The sequence below is a fragment of the Podarcis gaigeae genome, assembly GCF_964106915.1.
Source record: "Podarcis gaigeae genome assembly, chromosome: 4".
In the NCBI taxonomy this organism is placed as follows: Eukaryota; Metazoa; Chordata; class Lepidosauria; order Squamata; family Lacertidae; genus Podarcis; species Podarcis gaigeae.
The window spans coordinates 33,733,504-33,753,737 of NC_139677.1; the positions used below are offsets into that span (position 1 = coordinate 33,733,504).

At 41.8% G+C, this 20,234-nt stretch overlaps 1 protein-coding gene across 6 annotated transcripts in view; it reads left to right on the forward strand.

The window, feature by feature from the left end:
- CRACDL (CRACD like) overlaps nt 1-20,234 on the forward strand; it is a 56,355-nt gene that overhangs the window by 20,508 nt on the left and 15,613 nt on the right. For all 6 annotated transcript variants that reach the window (XR_014563491.1, XM_083735484.1, XM_083735483.1 and 3 more), the window contains exons 2-8: nt 4,326-4,402; nt 5,385-5,553; nt 9,836-9,971; nt 10,691-10,852; nt 11,532-11,600; nt 15,368-15,595; nt 17,724-19,368. Coding sequence is in view for 5 of the 6 variants with exons in the window: in XM_083735484.1 (XP_083591610.1) it covers nt 4,354-4,402; nt 5,385-5,553; nt 9,836-9,971; nt 10,691-10,852; nt 11,532-11,600; nt 15,368-15,595; nt 17,724-19,368 (2,458 nt within the window). In the remaining variant the exon portion in view is untranslated. The remainder of the gene's footprint in view (nt 1-4,325; nt 4,403-5,384; nt 5,554-9,835; nt 9,972-10,690; nt 10,853-11,531; nt 11,601-15,367; nt 15,596-17,723; nt 19,369-20,234) is intronic.

Below are 20,234 nucleotides of genomic sequence, written 5' to 3' on the forward strand. Positions count from 1 at the left end.
TCCAGAGTTCTCCCCTATCTCTGGAGTCAATTTCTAAGGTCTGCAAGGGAAGAATAGGTGAAAACACAAGTGTCCAATTTGTGGAGTTCTGCTCCATACAACTCTGTATCCAACCCATTCTTTGTGGGAAATCCCTACTGAGAGGAGGTTTTGTAGAAGGTAGGGGACTTATTTTAGAGTAAACATTGTGTAGGATTGCATTATGAAAGTGTGGGGTAGAGGGGACCAAGAGATGGTTGGAGGAAACCAGATACCATAGCATTGCTGTGGCCAAACTGGATGGAATTTGTCAGCAATCTGAGCTTTAAAGAACAACTTGGGCCAGTGAGCTGAGAAGGTCCTGGTTGGATCTTACCTCTACTTCTCCCCTGCTCCTTAGTAAAACCTTCCCTGCCTGTGCAAATTAAATCAATTTAGTCACTGTCAAGATGTTGAGCTAGGTGGAACATTATTCTGACTCATTGCAATTATTCGTTCTGAAGGATGATTGCCAAATCATAAGACATCCATTCTATATCTTTGGTTCTCCTTTGTTTCTGTTATTTATAATGGTGTCCTTTATAAGCCCCTGTGGATCTGCTAGTAAGACAGGCATAGGTTTCTGATATGCAGGAACTCCTGAGTCAGGTTTGACTGTGCCCCTCTAGGAAGCGAAGCTCTCTTGCAGAGCCAAACTGACTTAAGGTGTGCACATGTAGCCTTTGAAATGCACAGGGCTCGTTTCTTCACAATGCACTTCTGTATATAGCCAAGAGCAGTTGTACACACCTTCACGCAATGACATCATCTAAAGCAGCAGCTGCTGTCTGTGTGGGAATGTTGAGCCAGGAGAACGGGAGATGGCAAAAGAGGACCAAAGAGGAAGATGGATGCATGGCTAGCTCTTTTATAGGGTCTGCTAGGGTCACACCCATCTACCTGGTCACATACGGGGAGGAGGCTCCAGAGCAAGTATGATAGGAAGTCCCCCTTGTCTGGAGCAACATTCCTCTGCGTGTCCACTCTAGGCAACAGGAAATGTTGTATTTGACTGCTTCAGTGATGATACATCCCACAGTCTGCACACACAGGTGGGCATGTTTTCGAACTAGTACGCAGCTGTGCTCTCTATTCGCCTCCCCTCAATTGGTGTTTCCACAGTCTTTCAAAAGAGTATGATTGTAAAATTGTGTGTCAAGATACTGTAAACAGAGGATCTATATTTTGGTATACAGAAGCAGCTAAGTTACTGCACCGCTTCCTCTTTTGCCTATTTCATTCATAGGCAAGTTAAGCCTGGTTAGGGGGAGTGGAACACACCTACAACATGAGTTGGTCTGCCCCAATAGGTGGTGGTGACCTGACAGTGTGTTGTTATCTGTGTACACATGTGCTTGAGAAGCACATTCTTGGCACACAGCAGGTTATAACCGTTCCAGCAGAATGCCCTTTCGACTGACAAATAGCGTGTGACAGCGATGGGAGTGGCATTGTGTGCATAGCAACCTGAAAATGTGCCTGCATCCCGCACTTGAATGCACATGATCATGCAGTGTGTACACACCCATAGATTGTAAGCCTGTGGGCAGGGACTGTTAAAAAACCCCAACTTCGTAAGCTGCTCTGGGATCCTTTTTTGACTATGGAAACAGAAACAAAGGTGGAAGACTAATTGGTGCTCTCCGCTTGCCCCTCAGAAAAGTTGGTGGGATCTTTCCAGGAATGTTTAGGAGATACTTCTGATATGGTAATGCACATCTTCTTGAGCATTTGTAAGAATTAATTTTGAGGACCAACCCAATGGTTAATGCTAACTAGGGTTTCCATCTTAACCCATCTTTCAAATAAGAATTTGAACTGGGTTTGCAAACCAAGGCTATGAGGAAAGTTAACTACCAATTGCCTTGGTTAATAGTGATAGAGATGTAAGCCCTCATTGGAATTTAGGGCTATGGATGAAGGGAGGAGTGGCAATTAATGCCCAAGGGGGAAGGGGCTGGGAGAAGGTGAACTTGAAGATCCAGAGCCCACTCTTGATAAACTTAACCCTGGTTAAGAGAATGAGGAGTTAGTATTAACTCTGCACTGTTCTTTGTTACAGGCCTTGAAAGCCAGGTCAATTGCACAATTGCTGTTACTCACCTTGAGTCTTTTATAACAGAGAATAAATCTAAGCAAACAATTCATTTCTGCAGAAGTAATACAGAAGGGAGTATTCTGTTTGTGATCTTTACTCATCAAGGAGGGGTGGACATACCTAAATGCATAGGATCTAATTTGTTTTCATAACTTAGCAAACGCTGACCTTTCACTGTATTTATTTATATCAAGCCTGTTTGTGCTCTTGCCTGGGGAACATATTGACCATTTGCTGAATCAGAAAGCTAAATATGAAATTTACCTTTTTTTAAAATGGGTTCAAGCAGAACCAAAATAAGTATTCTTCCAAAGTCTTGTTTTAAACATACCCTTTTAAGATCATCAATACATAATCCATTAAAACTTGAAGGGGGAATAGTATGAGAACCTTTCACATAGAGAATAATTTTTTACTATATTAAAGTGTAAACAGTCAATTTAATCATGCTTCCTAAAAGTTACCCTAAGTGAGCAGGTCTTGCAGTGTTTCAGGGTGACTTAAGTGGGGCAAATTGCAGTAGTTTAACCTCATGGTGAAGAAGTATAGAAAATACCATCATCTCATATGTAAAGAGAGGAAGCCTTTTCACCAGGCGGAGCTCGTGGACAGTGTCACTGACCATTGCATCTCAGCTTCCTGCTTCTACACCAGTTTGCACTATTAGGTTCCATGAACATCGCTGCAGACTTGCAATCAAGGAGAATAAACCATAGAAACAGCAGCAGAGTTATCTGCCGGCAGAAGGTCCCAGATTTAATCCCTTACCTGGAATAGACACATCCAGGTAAGACTGGGAATGTACCCTGTCTAAAACCCTGAAGAGCCACTGTGAGTTAGAGTGGAAAATACTGAATTAGATGAGCTCATGGTCTGAAAAGAGCTTTCTAAAGTGATACTGCTTACTTGTAGAGCAGCAGGAAGCTGAACCCTGCTCATGATTAAAGTTGTAGCCTTGGAGGGCGTTTATTTTAATCTTGTTAAAATTCATCTCCATTTGTTTGTTTGCTTGTTTGCTTCTAACATTTTACCATCAAATATACGCAGTGATTGCAAGACCTTGTTTGTTCTGAAATCCTGTTGGGAAGGAAGGCAAACAGGATGGACTGTGAGGTGAAGCCAACCTGAAGGTCCCAGGACGGTGATGAGCTGTCATGCTCCAGGTGGTGTCCTCAGGGACCAGGGTCTCAGTCCTAGAAGATAAAAAGCATTCTGACAAAACATTTACCCAAGAGAACAGGGTTTAAGATGCAGTGGAGTCTCAACAAGCCAAGGTCAGACACATGGAATCAATCTCTGTCCAAAACATGACCCAGAGGCTAAGTCAGGTGATGGTCCAAATTCAGTAGCACAAGCAAAGTACAACACAGCAAGGAGGAGGAGAGACCTGTGTTGCCTCTGGCAACTGAAAGGCTGGCTTAAGTGGAGCCTCCTAGACAACACCCAAATTCCACCTGCAGGTAGCAAAGGAATTCCAGGGAGTGCTTACTCATGAGTGGACACCTTACTCACAAGCTGCAAAATGTAGATGCATGCAATGTTATTGTTCTTCAGCCCGGACCCAGGTCTTTTGACACCTATGTTCTCAAGGACTGAAGGGTGGCTGCACTACATTATCTGATGGCTTGAAGGGGTCTTCAGGAGGGCTCCCACCAAGGTGATCCTAAGCTTTGGTTCCATGAGAACCTGCTTAGTCTTCAAGGTCATTGATCAACAGAGCATCTAGTTCATACACCAAGGACTTAGCATCTGACACCTGGTCAGAGCTAGGCATGGCACAAACAGATGTCCGTCATTACCCAGTGTGGTATGCTTGTCAGGGACAAGTAGAACCATTCAAGCATGGTTCTGCAAACTGCTACAAGATCTTGTGCTCAGTCACCGTTGATTTCATGGTCAACAGTATCAAAGGATTAATAATTAAATCTTGAGAAGGGCCTTGCATAATCAGGTGAAGCTGCCTATGTGGGTCTATCTTTTAGGTTAAAATCTTCAAGGTGTGATGCTGTCAGTGCCACCCAAACTAATTATCATCTTCACAGTATGATCGTTTGTAATTGTTTCCCTGACCGTCAGGATAGGAATGATGGAATCTTCAACTCAACAACAACTGGAGGACCAAAACTTTCGCACCCCACCTTAGATCCAATATCAAACAAGTCTAGATAATATTCTGATGAAAATATATATATTTTCTTTTTTCATTTAGTGACTGCTTTACCAGTTCCACAAGGGTCATGGATATCAAATTCCCAGAGGCTGAAGGATCTGGCGAGGAAGGTTCAGGTAAAAGGCCTATTTTCATGTTACGTTTGAGAGAAGCTTTTTTATTACAGAAATGATTTAAGTTTTTCTCTTTGGCTTTTGTTCTCTAGGGCTGTCTTCTAGTTTAATCAGCGAATATTTGTTGAAAGTTTGCATGATTAATCAATTCATTGGTCAAATCTGTATATTTGCATATTAATAAAACAAACATTCTAAATCAGGAGTGAGGAACCTCTGGCCTGCATGTGAAATTAGGTCTGGCAGGGGTCCTAAATGGAAATAGTAAAATAGCCCTCTTTGGGAGCTCCTGCAAAAGCTTTCAGAATTTGCTTCATATGGCGAAAGACCCATTTGTATCCGAAGGTGGATGGCCTGAAAACGTTTTCTTGATTAAGCTTCCTTTCTGCGGCATGTAGCTTAGCATTACACTTCAGTATTACTGCTTGATGCTTGTTTTAACATGGAAAGTGCCACTTGGTAACATAATTACCATTCAGAATATCAGCATGCGGGTTTTCCACCTCAGCAAGCTATTTCTGTGTTTTTAAATTACTCACGTCATTTGGTAACAAGGCCGCCCTGCTCTTCAGTGATTAGTGAAGAGAGACATTGAGTTTCCGGACTGTAATTTAATTCTGTTCCCTGCATCTACCATTTAACACTGAGTTTATACTTCACAGTCTTATTACATTAAATGTTAATAGGATATTGGCAGCGACTAGAGAGTAGTCTTTCTTGCAAGTCTTCCCCCCCCCTTTTAATGTACTGGTACCTTATATACTCACAATTCGTTTAAACCAGTACAGTAATAGTATTACGGTGGGATCAGTGTGGATACAAATATCTGTACATTCAATAAAACATTGGTGGAAAAAGACAACTGAAGCTGAGGCGGTGGGGGGACGGGAGGAGATTGCCTTCTTGATGACATGTGTGGATGAATAAATAATAATAGCACTGTCTAAAAATAATTACGACTCCCTTAATATTTATTCCCTCCCAGGAAAGAAGAAGTCTAAGTTTAAATCTATCAAAAAGTTCTTCGGGAAAAGAAAACGGAAAGAGACATTATCACCTTCAGGAAGTGGTAGTCTGAAACAATGCCAGTCTGCAAGTGACATCACAGCTTCACAGTCTATGCATATAGATTACGATTCTGAAGATGAGCTTGAGTAAGTCTCTATAAACTTGTCTTTAGCTTGTTCACAAAACAACGAATTTCCTTTTGGAAAACCCAGGTAACTTTTCATAGATTAACCCCTGCAAGAGACCCTTTGTTGCATACTTCCTTTGAGAATATTGGGGATGCTGCAAATAAATTTCAGAAGGGGGGAAGGCAGCAATCGCATGCCACAGGAAGTCTTTTCTGCTTATTGCATGCTTAGCTCCTCCCTGCTTCAGGTAAACCAGGATGCTAAGCCAATGTTTGCTTTTGGCTTATGAATAATATTTTATTTCTAAACACCCCCCCCCAGGTGAGTGGGGGAGAGCGAAGTGGGTATAATTGGCTCATACTTGATGATTTATGGCTTACTGTAAAATAAGAGTGTCACAGTGACATAGCTGAACTGGAGAGCTCTCTTAATGGCTATGGACAAATTACTATATCTCAGTCTAACATATCTTACAGTGCCATTGGAAAGAAAACATGGCGCATATTTTTGATGCCATTACTTAAGATTGTATCAAAATCTTTACAAATAGCTATATTATTTAAATCAGTCTCTGTCTTCCCCCCTCGCCAAAGAAAGCTTTCGTTTTCTACCTGTAAAAATGTTAGGCTGGAACTTTTCTCCTTGGCATTTAGTTTTCTCTGTGCAAGGAATTTTTATTATGCATTTGGTCACATGGTCCTCTATGTGAGATGCCAAGTAGAGCCACCCAGACACAGGTTTATCTCCTCTATAAGATCTAAACATTAGAGCTCCAGTGTACAAGAGGAAGGAAGAGGGAACTATCAGGAGAAGGTTATAAACTACTCTCTGACTAACCAGGGAAGGAATCTCGGGACTGTGCTGTCTAGTACAGTGGTACCTCAGGTTAAGTACTTAATTCGTTCCGGAGGTCCGTACTTAACCTGAAACTGTTCTTAACCTGAAGCACCACTTTAGCTAATGGGGCCTCCTGCTGCTGCCGTGCTGCTGGAGCATGATTTCTGTTCTCATCCTGAAGCAAAGTACTTAACCCGAGAAAAGGTTATAGTGTCTGAGGGCAGGGCTTAGCTTAAGAAAGGGCATGCTAAAGTTGGGGACGTGATATGAGGTATGTACGATGATGCATTATTTGGAAAAAGTAAGTAGGGATAACCTTTTTAATAATAATACTAGGAGGTTGGGACGTAGGTTCAGGTGACAGATTCAGGACAGACAAAAAGAGGTACTGCTTTGCGCTGGCCATAGGTGAACTTCCACAAGATGTAGCAATGGCCACCAACCTGGGTGGTTTTAAAAGAGGAATTGATTATTGTTGGCTTCTGGTCACAGTGACTGGATTATGTTTGCATCAAAGGTTGAATGTCTCCGAATACTAGTTGCTGTGGAACTATGAACAGGAAGAGTGCTTTTTATGACTGTATCCTGCTTGTGAGTTCTCTATAGGCATCTGGTTGGGCAGTTTGGGAACAGAAGGCCGGGCTAGAAAGGCATTGGTCTTTCCTTATTTGCCTATGGTGGGCTACAGAAATGCCTGTTTTCAAGTAAGATCGAAGGCCCAAATCATGACCTAGTAATAATAGAACAAGAGTGCAGATGAGCGAAATCTTTTGCCTGCTCCACTGAGCTGCCAGAGCACTTGCATATGAAATTAGGGATTATAGTATTAAGGTTGGAGGGTATGATTCCCATGCATGTTGAGCCCCTAGCACTGCCGTTTAGGAATTGTGCACTGTAAATAAATACCTGCAGTCTTTTCCGGTGCTAATGAAGATTGCGTTACACAAGGCTCCCACTAGGGGTTGCCAAACCACAACATCAAAAAGCCCTTGGTACTCTGAATGGCTTTGTTTACCGTTGGCTTGTAGGAAACCTGTGACATCCCAAAGCCGCAGTATTGAAAATGCTTTCTTGTTAAATGTATAGAAAAGAGCATAATTGTAATCATTCACAAAAATCAATACTGCATCTCCAGTTTTTAAAACCTCCAAGTACTACAAAGAAGCTGTAATTAGAGTTATTAAAGTTACTTTGAAGTTCTGCCCTTGGGTAGAGGAATTTTCAGGGAAGCTGAGACTAGCAAAGCTTCTTAGAGAGCCCCATCATTCCTAGGACATCGCGGCATTTTGTGAAAACTGAAATTCAAAGCCAGCATGGAAGTTTCATCTCAGGTGAGGCCAAAGGAGTTTTGCCAAGCCAAGCAAAACATTCCAGGGTGGTTCTGCATGTCCTGGAGAATTTTCTGTGCAAATTCTTTGCATTTCGGAGAAGGCATTCTTTCTTTGATTAAGCTGCTCTCCAATGATCTCAAATACACTGAACTTGCACAGGATTTTTTTCCCTTCCTTATATAGCAGATTTTCCTTTCCCACCTATTGTTTCACTGAACATATTTTTAGCTGTCATTGAGAGAAAAGTGACTGTTCCCATACACATTTATATTTTCTGTCCATCCATTTCAATAGCATCTTCATTTATTGTAGGAGCATTTAATCTAGTTCTTAATTTTGAGGAACCTTAACACAAACTAGTTTATGTCCTCAGCAAAAGCATAGAGATAAGTTCTTAGTTGTCTTGGGCGTTATCCTGGGCAGCATTGCTTAGCCAAATCGCTGCCCAGTTCGTTTATCTTTTACCTGTGTGGAACATAGGTAAAGGTAAAGGGACCCCTGACCATTAGGTCCAGTCCTGACCGACTCTGGGGTTGCGGTGCTCATCTCGCTTTATTGGCTGAGGGAGCCAGCGTATGGCTTCTGGGTCATGTGGCCAGCATGACTAAGCCGCTTCTGGTGAACCAGAGCAGCACACGGAAACACCATTTACCTTCCCGCCAGAGCAGTACCTATTTATCTACTTGCACTTTGATATGCTTTTGAACTGCTAGGTTGGCAGGAGCAGGGACCGAGCAACGGGAGCTCACCCTGTCGCGGGGAATCGAACTGCCGACCTTCTGATCAGCAAGCCCTGGGCTCTTTAGTTTAACCCACAGCGCCACCCGCGTCCCATCTTCCCCACAGCTTACGTATAACAAAGAAGTGTCTTTTTTCAAGTTCCAGAGTCATACTGGTACTCGGAAGCTTACTGCCTCCAAGCGGTATAAAAATTGTTGAAAGAAATAAAATTCCATTTTCTCTGAATATACAGTCTGTCTTGGTATTCAGCGCCATACTCATTAAAGAGCAAGACCTTGCTTCTGGTGTTCTGAGTGTCCTTGCATAAGACTTCTAAGGAAAGTTACATTTTGTGCTATGCTTTTCTGATCGTTCCATCAGTGCAAGCATTTCAGCTTGCTGGAGGGACTGATCCTCACCTTCCTCCCCTGGCATGCTGTTCTCCTAACCTCCTGCAAGCCTATTTCAGGAACATGCGGGGGGAGGAGTGGGGAGAAACCCCAATGTACAAGTGGAAGTCCTTGTGTAGGGCTTCCGCAGATAGGAGTCATTAGCTGAATCCCACCCCCAATTTCCCTTCAACAGATGTGATTGCTAAGTGGGAAGACATTTATGTCACGTAAAAAATGATCACTTGCAAAGCAGAGGCTATGAGGAATGAAAATCAGCAGCATAATCTCAGATGCTACAAAACTTCTGAATGGGCTTGGCTGTAGGAAGGAAGGAAGTGATGGTGGAGAAGGGCCATAGCTCATTGCTAGAGAGCACCTGCTTTGAGTGCAAAAGGTCCCAGGTGGTGCTGGGAGAGACATCTACCTGGAACGCTATAGAGAGCTGCTGCCGGTCAGTGTTGACTATTCGGAACTAGATGGACCAATGGCCTGACTTGGTATAAGGTGGCTTCCTGTGTACCTACTAAGGAAGGATGGCAATGTGTGCCTTGTGTCTCAAGCACAAGAAGGCTTGACAAAATGGTACCTATACAATGAACTCTAGTAGGGACATTGCTTCCTGAAACAGTTGCAGGCCATAATTGGAGATTTGCACTCAGAATCCCTTGCATTGCCGCAAGATAGACTGGATTTCAAGTCTGGGTTCTGTTGTTTTACAGGCATTGCAGTGAATTAATGCAGAGTTATTCTCCAGTACTTTTGCTGCTCAAGGTCCTAGGTCACACCTCTTGGGTTTGTCCCACTACATTTGCATCCCTTTCCAGCTGGTTTTCGAAAGGAATTGGCTGTCCCTATCTGTTTGTGGGATATACTGGCAGCTGGGCAGTTTTCCTTTGGCTGCCCCCTTAACACTGCTACTCAATTTAACATATGGAATATGCTTCATTTTTTCAAAGCTATTTTATGAAGGCCAAACATTGACACACATGCATTTTTCGTTTCTGTTCTGTATTCTCCTAGGATGCACGAAGGTGTTATGGGAAGCAGAGCCTTGTCGCATGAGAGCATTTTCATTCCTGAGACTGCACAAGAACCAACTAGACCAATTCGAGTATTTTCTCAGGAAAATGTTTCCGATCGGATTAGGGCTTTGCAGGTAATGTGAAATGTATACAATAATGTTGACTCTCTCTCTCTCTCTCTCTGCCTCCTCCCCCGCCGTCCACCAGCAGTAGTAACTGTAACTCTGGATTTGCTTCCGTATGATAGTAATATACATTTAAATTAAATATTCTCAATATAAATCAAGGATGGGAACCCTTTTCCCCCTCAAGGACAACATTCCTTTGGTAGTGGTTGGGGGCACCCTCTTTTCTCTCTCCCCTGCCCCATATTTCCCCGTAATAATATCCTGCACAGAGTTCACATCATAAAACGGGAGTAGAACAACTTAACCTACATTCAAAAATCCGCATTACTGTAATACCATTATCAGACAAACCTAATTATTTGGTTGACTTAATAAAGGTATTTCCCTACTGAAGATTTTTGAATATTTCTTATTCACAACTACCTTTTGCCGCTTCTTGCTTTTTATTCGAACGAACAAAATAAAACATCAAGCTAAAAGTAATAATAAAAAAAAGTCACAAGAGTTTATGACCTTTTTCTTTAAAAAATAAAAAATCCCCCTATGGTAGTGATTTGCTATGTCTAGGGGAAAGAAAGGCACTGTGATTATGAGAACTTCTGGCTGCCTCATTTCTTCCATACAAGCAGATGCCTGTTTATGTGGACAAAAATAAGTATTGCATGATCCAGCCATTTAGTAATGGAGAAAACACATTGAAACATGCTTGAAATTTGTCCTTGTAGTTGAAACTCCAACAGAATTGGAAATTAAGGGCCTCGTCGCCATTTGGAACATCTTCAAAAAGAGTGGATGATACTGGGATGAGTTCAGAAGATGATGGATTACCTAGAAGTCCACCAGAAACGTCTTTACTACAGGAAATGTTAAATTCCAGTACAGCAAAGGTAGGATAAGTCAAGCATGCCATTTTCAGAATATTATTTTGAACGCTGTCATTTGTTTCATTTTGCCTTTCTGGTTGAAATTACCTTGCAATAACCTGCACACCACCGTCATCCTGATAGAAGAAGCATTTGTGACAAAGATAGATAACCAAGATAACAAAGATAGATAACAAAGTGTTTGGAAACATTACACAGCACCTGGTATTGTCAAGGGCAAGTTATTTTGAAGAGGGGGGAAAAGTGCATGCGTAGACTTGAATGGAAGCACCAGAAGGTTTAAACAACATAATGAGTATTTTGGGGATATTTTTATTTTTTGCAACATATTCTTCTAGAAACGTTTTGGTCTTTTTTTTTTTTACTGCAACAGTGGCAGAGGAATTGCAAAAATGATCACGAAAGAAAGATTTTGACTGATCTCAGCCTTTGTCTCTTCCCCTCCCCACCCTCGTAGAAACATACTGATGCCATCACCTAAAAATGAAAACACAAAACACCTCCCACCATCTTTATATTTTTCAGGATTCCTACTAATTCCTAGCATAGATTCTCTTCTTGCAACTTATATTTTCTCTAGTCCGTTTTGTGGTTTGTAAAGCATGTAACCTGTGTGTGTCTCTCAGTGTCTCATCTCCTTTTGTCATCTATCACTGAATCTTTTCCTCATTCCACCCCACAGTTCTCTGACTCGCACAAGCATCTTAGCTCTTTGAGTTTAGCTGGAACAGGCAGTGAAGAAGAAGAACAGGTAACAATAATGATTGGCGTTTAATTGTGCATGTGTGTTTTTGTGTATCCAAAGCAACTGTTGGATTCTTGAATCTCTGTAGCGAGGTTGCTATCCTTTAAGGGCTAATGGGCACACTGAAATGTTCAGAAAGTGCCCAGGGCGCCCGCCACAAAATGGCTGCCTTGGTGGCGTGGCATAATACAAAATGGCTACCACACCTATAAGAACAGGAAAACAGGTGGTTCTGCAGAATGATGTGAACATGTTCTCCCATCAGTGGGTGGAAAATGTACATACATCAGCTCACTCACCGATAAAAGCTATTTGCTTGTCTCCTCAGTTCAGAATGGAAAGAAGGGTGGTTGTCAAATCCTGGCATCTGGTGAAATGAGAGCATGTTTAAGGAATTGTGTTCAGTCACACATTGTGGATTCTTTAGATACCTATTGTGGGTGCCATTGAAAATACCGGCAGGCACATGGAGTAGTGGGTTGAATCATTCTTCTCTAAGAGGTATTAATGAAGGATATTCATTTACCTTATGCACAGCAGTTTCAGCAACTACATTATAGATACTGGAAAGTTCATTTACGTTTCATTGATTTTCATACTTCTGGTTTTCAAGCACCATTGAATTCAGCCTCCAGGAAGAGATGGAATTGGGCAGGAAGTTGATCAGATACTACTTTTCAGTACAAAAGCAAGTCAATGCAGGGGAGTCTTAGGGTCTCGGACACCCTCCTGCTGACTTGTCTTCAAATTTTACATTTCAAATTTTACATTGAACAAATCTAAACAGCAGTTGTGGGATGCGGGTGGCGCTTTGGGTTAAACCACAGAGCCTAGGACTTGCTGATCAGAAGGTTGGCGGTTCGAATCCCTGTGACGGGGTGAGCTCCCCTTGCTTGGTCCCAGCTCCTGCCAACCTAGCAGTTTGAAAGCACACCATTGCAAGTAGATAAATAGATACCGCTGCGGCGGGAAGGTAAACGGTGTTTCCATGCACTGCTCTGGTTCGCCAGAAGTGGCTTAGTCATGCTGGCCACATGACCCGGAAGCTGTACACCATCTCCCTCGGCCAGTAAAGCGAGATGAGCGCCGCAACCCCAGAGTCGGGGTCCCTTTACCTTTACTTAAACAGCAGTTAAGCGGTGTGCACAAGGCCATGTGTTCGGTTGTGCAGAACAAGAGTCCCCTTATTCCTTTCTTAACTATTCAGGTGCTGTTCTTAGATCACATTCACACATTTCAAGCACATTTAACACGCAACTAAAAACATGGCTTCTTCCCCCAAATAATCCTGGGAACTGTACTTTGTCAAGGGTGCTGGTAATGGTAGTTCTGTGAGGGGTGAACTACACTTCCCATAATTCTCTGGGAAAAGCCATGTGCTCTAAATATATGGCGTGGTTGTAACCCTAGTTAGGGATCCAAGCTGATCCATTGCTGATTATAACTATTGGTTTTTATGCCTGGGAGACTTGAATTTTCATCAGTCCCTCATCCAGCCCAACATGAGCAGGGATAATTGGAGCCAATGTTCCTACCCACAAACCTGCGATCTTTGAGTAGGAGTTGATAGGTGCCCTTCAATCAGCAACACACATAGCCAGCAGATTGAAGAGCATTTTAGCAGTCCCTTGAAGAGTTCCATTTACTCACTGAGCTGAGGAAGAGCCAGAGACATCAAGGCACACAAGAGCTGGAGGGGAGAGTGCAAAGGAGTGAGAGATGGTTTTTTCCCCTGGAGACAAGGAAAAAAGGAAATTAAAACACATCAAGAAAAGGTCGTTTAGAAATTAAGTTATTTTAAAGTGGCTTCCAAGGATAACACTTGGTAGCATTCTCCCTCATTGCTTCATATTCATCCTGAAGGGCATTGGTCCAGGATGCTAGTTTCCAGATAGGAGCATTGCAAAAGAGAATGAGCTTCACAGAGATATAACTGTGGATATTTTCACCCATGCAAGTGAATTGCAAATAGAATGTGCATCACTCTGCAGACCAGGTTTCTGTAACACCTCCAATGTAGCTATTTTCAGTAGGGGTTGTTTACCCAATAATCAGTGAGAATTTGCCATGATATGAAATACAGAGTGTTGCATATGCTTATATGACTCAACCCACCGGCAGAAGATAAGGCTAGAGCAGTTGAAATGATAAGTAGGTGCTGATTGGAAAGTGGCCCAGAAATGCATTAGTTCCTCCTGCTTTTGAGGCCTGATGGCTTGTCTTGACTGCTTCCTTCTCCCTAATTTTCACAGTACCTCAGTGCTTTAGAATCTCTTGCAGAGCATGTTGTATGTGTATGAAATGTGTTTATATATAATAGAACATGCATCTTTCTTCATCTGGGCATGATTATGCACAATAAGACAGCCTTGAGATGTTTCTAAGGGTTCCAAACAGAATACAAAATATAAAAGACGGAAATGTTTGACGGCTTATAGGTGTTGAGTTGTAAGCTGAAAGTGTGCTCAAACGATTCCAGTTCTAGACTCTTCCATACTGCTGGAAAAGAACTGAAAGTCCTGAGTGGAAAACTGACATGCAACTGACATTATATCCCTCTGTTATGATGCAAGGAGAAAGGAGAGAATAAAGTTTACCAAGCCAGAGATGTGCATGAGTAAAGAAAGGCCATCCTGTATTTTATCTTTTGCAAACAAAAAATAATTTGAAATTAGTTCATAAGGGAGGAATAATAATAATAATAATAATTTATTTGTACCCCTCCCATCTGACTGGCTTGCCCCAGCCACTCTGGGCGGCTTCCAGCATATATAAAAGCATAGTAAAACATTAAACCTTAAGCTTGAGGGGGTCACATAACTACATTGTGCAGTTTAAAACATTTCTCATCTTCAAAGAATCCTAGGAACTTTCGTTTACATCTCATAGAGCTACAATTCCCAGCACCCTTTACAAATTTCAATTCCCAGGATTCTCGGGGGCAGAGGAATGCGTTTTAAGGGGGTGTTGTGTACAGAGCCCTAGCTTTATAGAGGCATTTTTTTCTGTATAATAGACTTTAGTGTAGGACAAGTGGAACCGAATACAGAATAATACAGTGTGGAATGCCACAATTCCGTTCCAACTCCAGTTTTCTTTCTTTTTTTCGTCGTCTTCACCTGAAAATCAGTTTGCATTTTGTGCCCACTGAGCACAGTCAGATCTTGTCCTCCATGAGATTCCTCCCCTGAAGTGATTTTGCAATTGATAAATCTCCTCCTTGTTTGTGGATGGTGCCACTCAAGCCACAACTTGGCTTTTTAGCATATAGGATCGCATGGTCTGAAGGTACTTGATGATGACTTTGCTGAAGCTAAGCAAGTCTGGGTCTCTTTAGTCCCAAGATGGAAGACTCTGTGGGAGCCCTATGTGTGCTTCCATGGAAGAAAGGCAGGATATTAATTCAATAGGCAGCAATTCAGAAGCACTGGGGATGGAACTTGGAGCAGAAGCTGAGGTCTCAGTATAAGTGCTCTTCATTTTTGTTGTTGACTGAAATGAAATGACGGTAGTATTTATATTGCCTCTATTAAATCTGTACACTGCATTATGGTCCCAGCAGTGTTGGCAGCCTTATGTATTTATTGCTGTTTACATCATTTTCCTATGTGCTACAGTATGTTAGAGAGTGATTCCAACACTGATTAAATGTGTATTTAAAAATTCCTTAGAAACTTTCAAGTTTTATTGTATGTTTAAATTGTGCTCTTTTTAAAAAATAAAATCTGACTCTTCCCCTCCCTCTCCTCTGTCATTTTGGGCTTCTCCTTTAGGTCACACCAAGTCCTTTGAGATCCTCTTCTGTGGAAAGCCAGCTATTCCCCAGGCAGCCAAGTGCTAAAATTATATCTCTGCAGACATCTGACTGCAATCTCACTCCTCCTGCTGATTTCGATACTCCAGCCGAGTTTTCTTCTTGCTTGGATAATTCAGCTGCTAAGCACAAGCTTTTAGTGAAACCACGGAATCAAAGATCCAGTAGAACAAGACGACCTGCTTCGGTAATAAACCAAAAAAAGAGATACATTTAAAAACATATGTTCTTTGTCCCCATTGCTATGCTTCCTTATCAGTTGTGCTTGGTGAGAACTGCATGTGTGCATATTTAATTCCTCAGAGAACAAGGGACAACAGGATAGTAGTACCAGTTTTAGCAACAATAACAAAGGAAGTGGAGAGAATAATTAAAGGGACCCACTTTTAAAAGTTGCCTTTCCTCTTACCGACTCTTCGTGAGTTCAGAATTATTTATTGTAGCTGGAAATTACACCTACTGGGTCACTTTTTAAACAAGAGTGAATGCTGGCATGCATTCTAAATGTGGAACACACACATTTCCTGCCTTGGCAGCAGGTACTTCAAGAATGTAGTGAATGTGTGAAGCCACTTACACCACATGATGTAACCAAGGTTCTACATTTAAGGGCAAGAGCCCTACATAAATAGAGCACGTTTCCTGCTACAAACATGCTCCTGGCCCTGCTGTTACCCGCACACAGGTGTAAATCACATGAAGAGGAGCTCCTGAATAGGGCTAGACTTAACAAACTGAAAATACAGTGGTACCTCGGGTTAAGTACTTAATTCATTCTGGAGGTCCGTTCTTAACCTGAAACTATTCTTAACCTGAAGCACCATTTTAGCTAATGGGGCCTCCTGCTGCTGTCTTGCCGCCGGAGCCCGAATTCTGTTCTTAACCTGAAGCACTATTTATGGGTTAGCGGAATGTGTAATCTGAAGCGTATGTAACCTGAAGCGTATGTAACCCGAGGTACCACTGTAGTTTAATTCCCCCCCCCCCCTATTATTTTCTACTGTGACATCTCTGATATCTCTTTATATGTCAAGATGTCCACTAGTATTTTTGGGTCCTTTTCTTTCACTGTAATTTCTAGCATGGAAGCCGCTGCAGTGCAAATTCTTCTGATCCTACTTGGGTCATGATTAGAAGTTTCAGAATTGTATGTGGGAGGAGCTTACTTCATGGCCCCTCCCCTTGCCAGCATTGGCCCAGTTTCTAGGAGGTAGTAGCCAGACACCATGATGTACTCCAGCAGGTAGGACTCTGTGGCTAAATGTGTTCCTTTTACAGCTCAGGCCTATACCCATCAACTTGGAAGTATGGTACAATGCAAGGCCACCTCCTCTGTAATTCCACCCCCCCTCCCCCCGTGGAGTAAAGTTAAATTGTAAAAAAAAGTGTGTTTCTCTTTCCTCCATTAGGCTTTCAGAATAGTTGTTAGGTCTTTTAATATCAGATATTTTAGTTTGCTTGGGAGTCTTCTGCCATTTGCACTGAAATGCATCCATCTGCCCTCCTTTTTAAATGTTATTTTGTATGTGTGTATTCTCACCCACATTTTCCCTTAAGAGTTTTTGGTGATTGCTTTTCATGGCCAGTTTGGTTTGAGAAAAATAGTAGCAGCCAGTGGCCAAAAAGCTATTGTACCTCTGGAATGCAAAGTCTTGCTTTTAAACCATCCACATCCAAACTGTCATTTAGCACAGTTGGCTGTGGTTAAACAGATGGATAAATACTAGAACTACAGAAAGATGCGTAATCTATATATTTTGTCAACATCATCCTGTGAAGATTTATATCAAAAACATCTCACATAAAAATAAATATCTTACGATCTTTCAGGAAGCTTTTTTCCTATTTTGAAAGAGAAAATAAAGATCAAGTGTAAAAGAGACAGAGAGATTGTCACAGCTTATAAAAAAAGCCAGCTGAAATTGCAGTTTCATTGATGTTTTCTTCTTATTTAATGGCAGCACAAAACCAAACCATTTGAGGAAAAGGAAAATCATTATTAAGAACTATGAAATGATAAAACTTAAGTTCATGTATACATGTTTTCATTACTTTTTTTTGCCCCATGTATTTAGTTGTTAGAGTATTTATAGCTCACTATATTCCCTTTTCCTCCTATCGCATAATGATTTTTAATGTATAGGAATAAAAGAAATTGATGTATAGTACACTTAAAAACACTGCAGGGAGTTGTCCTCTTTTTGGGGGTGCACTTGGGGGAACATTAATGATTCTGCCATCTTGACAGCAGGTAAATAAAATAAAGTTGTGATATGCTGAACATATGATAAAAATCTTCCATTTCTCACTTGTAGAGGAACCTGTCAGAATTTCAATATGACTTGAGCTGCACACCTGAAGAAGACAAAAATGAAAGGAATGAGATGCTAGCTGAACTAACCTGTGAAGGTGATAGTTCCAACCATAAGAAGCCAACAGAGAGCGCAGATTTAGCAAATTCAGTGTACTCCCAGCAACTTGAAATGTCAAAAGATCTTCAGCATAATTTGAGTCACCAAAATGAAAAAACTCGCACTCTGCACACCACTTCTGAATCACATATGCTTCTCTGTGAAAATAAACCAGAGGGCTGCCAAAATACACAAGAAATCTCACACACCGTATTGTCATTGTTTCTTCAGAAGAAAGAAGATACAGCTGCCCTAAATCTTATTGCAAACCAAGAATCACAAAGGGAGAGAGAGCACTCTGAAACACTAAAGATTTCCTCTTGCAGTTTATTAAATAGCACATCACTTAATATTTTAAATCAGGAAAATAAACAGACTTATGGTATGCAATCTAAGTATGGCATGCTGTCTGATAAGAATGTCTCAACCAAAGATGATGTGATCCCAACGCTAGCTGGAAGAGAAAAAAATACATTCAAAGATGCCAAGGCACTTTTGGAAGACATTTCTAACAAGGGGACTATAAATACATCTCCTTCACTGCCTAGCACCATCAGTCTTTTATCAAAAAATTCATCCCACGTCACAGATTTACCATATTCTGAGAAAAATAGTATTTCCCAAACTTCTTGCACGGTCCCATCACCACAAACAGACCAGCCTCCCCCTTTGAACCTAGAAAAAGTAAAACCAATTCAGGTGCTATCTATATCCGATAAAGAAAACAGTCACCCAGCAATACCTGCTATGTTGATTTTAGGAGGGAAAGAATCCAGTGATCAAAGCACTGCAAGAAAATTCTCTGTCTCGTCAGCTTGGGGAAGGTCAAGGACCAGCAGCTTGAACATGAAGGACACTTTAGCATATGAAAATCTACCAGCCATGCAGATCTTGCAGGCTAAAATTAAAAACTCTTCAAGAAACGAGAAGGTAAAAGAGGATACAGAGGTTAACTCCTGCCAAGAGAGAAAAGGCTGCACTAGCAAGTGGGCCTCCTCATCAGAGTTGGAATCAGAAACCGCTGGGAGATCATCAGACAGAATGGAAGCTAGTCCACCGCCCCAGGTCATGGCTTCAAAACCAGTGCTGAGTAACTTTCCCACTGCTCTTCCACAGCAATCAAGTACTGCCGAGTCAAGTTGTGAAGAAAAAAACCCCTTCCAAGTCAAGCTTAGATCCACATCTTTATCACTGAAATATAGAAACAGCTCTTTGCAGGAATCAAAGGAGGCTAAAAGATACAGTGCAGAGTTTAATGTGGAAAAAGAGGGACTACCTTTGACATCCCTAAAAAGCGAAAAAGCAGAGGCTAAAAAAACAAGTGATGTAAATGCCACTAGCTTTTTAACTGAAAGCCTCAAAGCTAAATCAAAGGCCTCTGAACAGGGTAGCACGAAACCTCCATTGCCAAGGAAACCTATTTTGCAACACTACTTTATTGCTGGCACTAGCACAAACATAGAAAAGCAGGAAAAGGTAACCAAATATCCTGAGTTGAAAAATGAAGGCAAAGATTTGGAGACGAAACCAAGCCCACCCGAAGTGCCTGGTAAGAATACTCTTTCTTGAGATTTTTGTGTGTCTAAAGAAGGGGTGGGGAACTGGATCACTGTGTTTGCCCAAAACAGTCTCAAGCCGATTTCAGAGGCCTTGCCAGGCCTGATTAAGACCCCAGGTCAGAAGTTTCACACCTCTGCCCTGAATATATTTAAACTGCAAGATCTTTTAAAAAAATTACTGCGAAATCACCTTTACAGCAACAAAACAAACCGTAAAGTAACCATACATTTTTTACAGGGTGCCAGGAAAGGATAAATTTCCGACAGTTTCATCAGCAGTCTGCAAAGCTCAGTAGCTTGTGTTTTATACTGTTATCATTAATACGTGCATTAGTATGTACACTGTGTTGTTTGTTGTGTTTCTGTGTTGTAAACTGCCCTATGGGCTTTTCACAAAGGGAGGTACATAAATTTCTTATCTACCTGTTTTGGTGGGGAGAGATCTGACCAGCCTCAGCAAAGTCCCAATGCACCTCCAGCTGACATGGAGACTCCCCCTGGAGCCAAAAGGGGACATCCTCTACAGGCTCAGGAGTGGGTCTCTTCATGAGTCGTATGTGAAGCAGGGCTTTGCTGAGGCTCTTCAGCCTCCCAGCTAACAGCCGACATGTTGGTAAAGCTGTGGGTCTTCTGAGGGAGGTGTATTCTGGCACCTTTTTCTCTAGGAAAAAAAAGCACTGATTTCACTTGTGAGAAAAATGGAGCAGCCGATGTCTGATATAGGTATGCCAGTACAGTAGTTCCTCGGGTTAAGTACTTAATTCGTTCCGGAGGTCCGTTCTTAACCTGAAACTGTTCTTAACCTGAAGCACAACTTTAGCTAATGGGTCCTCCTGCTGCCGCTGTGCCGCCAGGG